General features: G+C 33.6%; 1 protein-coding gene across 1 annotated transcript in view; it reads left to right on the forward strand.

Moving 5' to 3' along the window:
- Window positions 1-7950, forward strand: part of LOC106873275 (beta-ureidopropionase) — a 25524-nt gene that overhangs the window by 13312 nt on the left and 4262 nt on the right. The window contains exons 8-12 of the mRNA XM_014920569.2: window positions 1856-1970; window positions 2724-2805; window positions 4857-4899; window positions 6734-6760; window positions 7365-7405. Of these exons, the coding sequence (XP_014776055.1) occupies window positions 1856-1970; window positions 2724-2805; window positions 4857-4899; window positions 6734-6760; window positions 7365-7405 (308 nt within the window). The remainder of the gene's footprint in view (window positions 1-1855; window positions 1971-2723; window positions 2806-4856; window positions 4900-6733; window positions 6761-7364; window positions 7406-7950) is intronic.

Consider the following 7950-nt stretch of genomic DNA (forward strand, 5'->3'; position numbering starts at 1 on the left):
ATCGTTGCCAGTGCCCCTGGACTGGCTTGTGCGGGTGGCACATAAAAGACACCATTTCGAGCGTGGCCGTTTTCGTGCGGGTGACACGTAAAAGCACCCACTACACTCTCTGAGTGGTTGGCGTTAGGAAGGGCATCCAGCTGTAGAAACTCTGCCAAATCAGACTGGAGCCTGGTGTTGCCATCCGGTTTCACCAGTCCTCAGTCAAATCGTCCAACCCATGCTAGCATGGAAAGCGGACGTTAAACGATGATGATGATGATGATGATGATGATGATGACAAGTATTTTATTGTGATGCAGCAAGCAAGTCCTAAAGGGCGGTAATATGACATAATGGTCATGTTGCCTGAACAAGTATAATTGTTGGTTTCCCATTGGTTAAAATTACTGCCCATATTTGAATTCTAAACTTTCATCAAAGATAATTCTTTCATGAAGTACAGTTCTTAGAATTCAGGTATGAGCAGTTATAAAAACCCTGACTTTTGGAAAATTAATCAGTGATCGTTGGTTGTTACTAAACTCCACAACACTCACACTAGTGATTTTTGGTTATCACAAGACTTCACGACACTTGTGCTAGCGTTTGCTGGTCGTAACTCTCCATAACAAATTACCTTACTTCTGAGTGTACTGTAAATATCAAATGTACATAAATAAACCAATGAATTAAATATTTTCTTTTTCTTCATTTCTTTCCAACCTGTTAATGAAATTTATTTCTGCAATTATGAAACTGTTTTTATAGCAGTGAAAAAGAACACAAGCTTATCTTCGACATATTTGCACATTCAACATATCCATTAAGCGTCTTGATATATATATATTTCACTATGGCGTTTATGTAGCCTGAGTTGAGATTTATGTATAGTGATAATACTTATAATTAAGTTATAAGTGACGGGTTTATCAATATAGATTCTTACTCAAGAAATAAAATATATTTATTATCTATTTCAAATAGAAACTATATAAATAAGATAAAACACCACATTATAAAAGTGGAAACCAATCAGCCATTTATAACAATTCCACCGTGATAGTGTGCTATTGATTTTATCTGTGCACCTAAGTTATACAGATGAAGTTTCCAGTTTTGTTTGTTTTTTCCTAGTTTTAAACTAGAGTAATCAATTTTTTGTGTTTTCACAATTTGTATTGTAACTAGTTTGAATGCTTTCCATCCCTCATAAGTTTCTATAGTAAGTATCAAATTGACTACAAAAGAAACAGGTTACATGGTTCACAGCTAGCTCCATTCCTACTGTAAGCCCTATCTATTTGGTCTACCAGCACTGCCTTAAAATAATCTGGAAAGAGTGACCTTCACCTACTAAAGGTTCAAAGCCCTTTATACTTTGCAAGTAGCATTATGCTTTATTCATAGGTAAAGCAGCTCATTATCTTAAATCAGTCCATCTAAAAATATATAGCACTTCTATTTCATAGTAGAAGTGGTTGGCATTAGGTATAAATCCTGGTAAGATCTATTTTGTACACAATGGACGCAGTGGGAACATTGTAACATTGACAAGTGGGATATTTTCTGACTTACCTTACATATACTACATGGATGCATATTTCCAGTACCTCCCCTTGTGATCTGCTACTACGAAACTGTGATAAAACTCTGTCCTTCATATATCAACATTTTGCCCCTGGTATGTGTTAGGCAAGTCTTCCTACTTGGTGTAGTCCATCAAGTTGTTATATATATCATGTTTCTTTCTTGCATGGTTTTATGGTTGAATGCTACTCCTATCAGCTACTGCTTTACATTGTAGACTCAGTGTATTTTATCATCCCACTATAAATATGATATTTATATACTTTTTTGTTTTTGGGATTGTAAGGTAAAATTGCTGTGAATATTTGCTATGGTCGCCACCACCCTCAGAATTGGATGATGTATGGTGTAAATGGAGCTGAAATAGTTTTTAATCCATCTGCTACAGTTGGATCGCTGAGGTGAGTTGTCATTTGTTGACTTTCTCAGTAATAAATACAATTTTTGATTTTCTATATCATCTCCTTAACCCTTTTGTTACCAACCTGGCTGAAACCGGCTCTGGCTCTGAGTAAAAATGTCTTGTTTTCATAAGTTTTGAATTAAAACCTTCCACTAAACCTTAGTCACAATTTATGTTCCTAACACTAGCCAAATGATAACTAAGTTATTTTACTAAATTCTTTGTTATATTTAAAGTAATTGAAAGAAATACAGAGCATCTCAACAGAAATATGGTAACGAAAGGGTTAATGTCATATATAGTTATTGTTATTCTGTCAGAAAAACAATCATTAAATTAGGAGTAATATATTTAACGCAGGGATCATTAAAAAGCTAGCTAAAAATAATTAGGCAGTGATGCAAACAAATTGTTGATCAATGGCTGTTTTTATTACTCTGGTAAATATGAGAGATAACTCCAGATATATGTTGGTTTTATTATGACTTTAACTATTTCAGCCAATACATTGAACTCTAAGCTTTGCTGAAGTGGCGAGCTGGCAAAACTGTTAACATGCTGGACGGAATGCTTAGCAGTATTTCATTGGTCATTACATTCTGAGTTCAAAATCCACCAAGGTCGACTTTGCCTTTCATCCTTTCGTAGTTGATGAAATAAGTACCTGTTGAGTACTGAGGCCCTTCTAGATTATCTTGCTCATACATTATATTGTATTTCCTTTTATTTTATTTTAATTTTTCTATTGTAGTGAACCATTATGGTCTATTGAAGCTCGAAATGCAGCCATAGCAAACAGTTATTTTACTTGTGCTATTAACCGAGTTGGAACAGTAAGTGTGAGCGTTTTTTTTTTTGTTTTTTTTTTTCAGTGCTTCATAACTTTAATTCTCTGTCAATTGTTTGTTTAAGTAAAGTTGCTATACTTTTGCCTCAGATGCTACAATTAGATTGATCAAATACATTTTGACTTCTTATTCATTCCAAACACTTTGTTGTGTATTTGGATAATTTGAAATTCCTCACTTCTCATAGCTGTTAGGAATAGGAACCAGATCATCTGGGGATGCTGCATGCTGTAGAACAGCATCTGTTTTATATATTTGTTCATTTAATGTCTATTCTAGGCTACCATGGATTGAATGGGGGACTATTTGAGGGAGCATTTTATGGTCAGATGTCTTTTGTGTCAGCAATCCTTGCTATTTTTCAAGTAAAGGACTTTGTTTATTCTGCTGACCTTTGATATTGTAGGGCAACCAGTTGTAACATCAAGGAATATAAACATCACATCACTATTTCACTTAGATGGCAAAACCCTGAAATAGCAACATTCACACACACACACACACATGTATATGCATGTATATATTCATTTAACCTGTGCCAGCATGGAAGAGCAGATGTCAAACAAATGAATGTGTGCTTGTGTGTATGTGTATATGCATATGTATACAATGGGTTTCCATACAGTTTTTAATCCCACTCACAAGAGGCATTGGTTTTGCTTGAAGCTACAGTGGAAGACACTTGCCCAAAGTACTGATATTCCTGAGTCAAGCTTCTTAATCACGTACCCATACCTGCACCTAAAGGTAATGAGTGCACTGTATAGAGATGATATATCTATCATCTTCCCAATGTTATAAAAGCCAAAGTTACATGGCCTCAGGAAATAGTTGTTGCACATGATGCCATATAATGTAACTAGATTAAGTGAGAATTGTGTAATACCTTTTTCATGTCATCAAATTGAATCTTGTGAGTCAAGTTGTAGGTGTTAATTTTGATAAAGCCAGTATCAAGATTTGAAAACTAATCACTTATTTTATTATGTTGTTTTCCAAAGTCTGTCTTCGTAATCGAAAACATTTTACTATAAATCTTGACTGGAGTAGTTGGAGAAACAGCCTCCTTTTCTCTTGCCATTAATATACATAAGTATACTAACTTTGTTAGTATACCTACTGAACTGTTGTTTTTAAATGATATCTTTTGTGACACTATCTAACTTTGGAAATTATCTGAGGGTATCTCTTGGGTATGTTATAAAATCCTTAAGAAACACCTTCAGCATTTTATAAAAGTTTTATAAGCTCATCATTATAAAGAAGTACTATTTTCTGCCAGACTAGACATCTACTGATAATAACAGAGATTTCTACTGTATTCAACAATGTAAATCCAGAATATAACAGCATTTCTTATAGTTGTGCACCATGCTAGAAATAACTAAACCACACCCTACTGTCTTAAGTAAAGAGAGGACACATTGGATATTATAATGCTAGATATCCTTAAAAAAAAGACAGTACTGTCATGGTTGGAATGCCTTCGATGATATATCTGTTTAATCAGGGTAGACATTGGGTTAAACAACAGAATTGTAAACCTCTTTTGAATAACCCCACTTACATGTTCACCTAACGTAAAAGAGTCATACTCCTCTCTCCCCTGAATGATTCATAATTTTGGTTGCAATAATAACTTAACTTTTTCTTGAAAGCCAAAAAATACTAGTCTTGATTAGTTGGTAATCTTTTTACAAGATCTAAATTGTGCATCAGACATAATTTCTTTTTCTTACTATCTTGCATTCACTTTTTGTTGATCTCAAGGGAATTTTTTTTCTTAAAGCAACTAAATGCTCTCACTACTGCTAACCATTCAACTGAAGTAAGCAGAAAAATATGCCTTGTTTAGGGACACAATAGTGGCTGAAGTCTGAAGTAGTTTGAAAACTTATGGTCATGTGACCAGTAGTCCAAAGCAATTACTTTATAGCGTTGCATCTTAAGTTTTTTTTAATAGATCAGTTTTCGAATATCATAAAATACTTAATTACTATATACTTCTATATTTTATTCATTTCTCTATTTTGTAGGAGACCTTTCCAAATGAATTTACATCAGGAGATCACAAACCAGGTATTTAATATATTAAGCATTTCACTTCAATAGCCAACTCATGCCAGCATGGAGAACGGACATTAAAAGATAATGATAGATTGATTGACTGATTGATTGATTGAACGAATGAACAAACAAACCATAGTTCTGCAATGTACTTCAGATCAATTTCTTGCATTTGAACAGTCACTAAAAGAAAGCTAATTAATCGAGATATTGAATACTTTAAAAAATTAAGTCACTCCCAGTTCTTAGGTACTATTTCAGTAAGAACCAGCTGTTGTAAGAATTGTGCATATTTTCTTCAATTGGATCTGCAATTTTAATTTGTGAGAAATGCTGGGCACAAATGATTGGAAAAGCATTTGGGCAACAGAGACAGCAATAGATGTATGCAAGAGAGATAACTGTTAGTATAAATATGTAATGTGAATGAATGCTATATACTGATTGACAAAGTTCTTTAAAGTAATAAAAGAAGATATCTATGATAGAAATAACATTCAAATTACTCAAGGAGTTGAAACCCAGCTGCAAACATTAGGCATTGTAAGATGACATGAGATTAAAACATACAATGAGCTGTTACATTGTAGATTTATTGCTAGGATGAAAATGGATATCTGCAACACTGGCAATGGTCCCAACAATTATTGTTATATTGATTATTAAAGAGAAGTGGATGGCTGAATCAGATGAGAACTGGACAAAATATGTTTAGTTATGTTTATCTTTGTCTGTGTACATGTATAAATTAGGTACAATCTAGAATAGTGTTAGTCTATAATTAACTATACATTTTTCTTATTTTCACTCCAATTTGCATAGCCTTATACCTATAATAGAAATCTTTATCATTTCTCTTTTGCTATTATATTAAAATAATAGTCTTCTATTTTATTCTAACTTATCACTGTCCATATCAAACCCATAAATTTCTCTTTCTGTCTCATTTGTTGAACTTCATCATTCCTCACCTTTCTCTCTCTATCTTCAACTCATTTTTTTCCCTCTGTTTATCTTTAGTTCTCTTTTCCTAAAATCCTCCTAAGAGGGTTTAATTTAAATAATGATCTTGGAAAATTTCCCATTGGTACCTTTTGCATAATGAATGACTAGTTAGGTGCAGGTTGCCACACTTAATATAATGCATGGAAAATCTAAATTAATTAAAATTAAAACTTTAATGAAAAGTCACTGTGGATTTCTGAATTATTTATTGGTCTTTATTTTTTTTTTTTATAGTTATCATCATTATTTTATGTCCATTTGTCCATGCTTGTGTGACTTGGTGTCGTAAATGGCTGTCAATAGAGTATTGAACAGAATGCCTTGTAGTATTTGACTTTCACTTCACTCTTTGTGTTCAAATCTCGCTGATGTTGACTTTACCTTTCAACATTGCTGGGTCTTCAAAATAAGTACTTGAATTGATCTAATCAACTATCTCTACCTATTTTCTGGCCTTATGCCTATATTTGAAATCAATATTAATAATTATGAAACCATCAGCATACTGGGTAAAACATTTTGCAGCATTTTGTCTCTCTTTACATCCTGAGTTCAAATCTGCCATGGTTGACTTTTCCTTTTTTCCTTTCAGGGTCAATAACATAAGTACTTGTTGAGCGCTAGGACCAGTATAATCAATCGACTGCCCTTACCTGAACTTGCTGGCCTTATGCCAAAAATTGAAACCAGTATTAATTATGAAATCAATATTAGTTACAATCTTAGTAATGAATGGAAAAAGTAAAAGTTAATATAATAATGACCAGTCCTGCTTCCTCTAATTTGTTTACAAACAAAATTCGTTGTAATTTTGTCTATTACTCATTTTTGTTTTTTTCAGCACATAAAGATTTTGGGCACTTTTATGGTAAGTTATTATTTCAACACAAGTTTAGTGTTTAAAAGAACATTAAAAATATAGAATGCTTTTTGTCATATAATGGGAAATAAGTGAAACATACAGATAAAGCAAAAGATTTATATCCATATATTTTTCAGTTTGTATTTATCTCAGGAAATGTCCTGATCGATTACTTCATTTCTTAACTTTAATCTGATATTTTCATTAATGAATGATTAACCCGAGGATTATAGGGTAAATACGGCTCATTTATTATTCCGTCTCTGTTGATGACAGTGATTGTTCCAGTATGGCTGTATAGAACTGCTTAAGTATGTGTTTGGAATGCTAGTTACAGCAAACATTCACCAGTCTCTAAACATTTTCATCACTAGGATATATTGAATACTTCCATGATATCATCTGAAAAATTATATTGTATGTCTGTATACATGCACAAAATTTTAAGTTGAGACATTTACTATAGCATGTCTCAAATTGAGTATGTATATGTGCTAAGAAAACTATTATGATCTTTGTCTCTGTTCAGTAAAAGTTTACCCATGGATAATGCTTTTTCTATTGTTATTGCTTAAAGAAATAAAAGTTTTATATGCATTTTTTTTTTCAGGATCTAGTTATATTGCAGCTCCTGATGGAAGCCGAACTCCAGTAAGTTATATTAGATTGCTATTGATGACAGATAATAACCAATTTGTTAATAAATTAACAAGACAGACTGTACTTAACACTATAATCATTATATAAAAATATCATCATCATTGTTTAACATCCGTTTTCCATGCTAGCATGAGTTGGATGGTTTGACTGGGGCCTGGGAAGCCAGGAGGCTGCACTAGGCCCCAATCTGTTCTGGCAGTGTTTCTACAGCTGGATGCCCTTCCTAACACCAACCACTCCGAGAGTGTAGTGGGTGCTTTTTATGTGCCACCGGCACGGGCCAGAGGAGCTGCCATCAACCACAATCAGATGGTGTTTTTACATGCCACTGGCACGGAAGCTAGTCAAACTAGCACTGGCATCGGCCATATTCAGATGGTGCTTTTTACGTGCTACCGGCACAGGGCTCACAACTATAATTTCCATTTGATTTGATTTTGATATTGCTGATGTTGATGTACTTGACTCAGTAGGTCTCCTCAAGCATGGCATGTCACCCTACAATCCAAGGTACTTTTGAGTGGGCTGGTTATGCA

Source organism: Octopus bimaculoides, chromosome 1 (genome assembly GCF_001194135.2).
Source record: "Octopus bimaculoides isolate UCB-OBI-ISO-001 chromosome 1, ASM119413v2, whole genome shotgun sequence".
NCBI classification, from domain to species: Eukaryota; Metazoa; Mollusca; class Cephalopoda; order Octopoda; family Octopodidae; genus Octopus; species Octopus bimaculoides.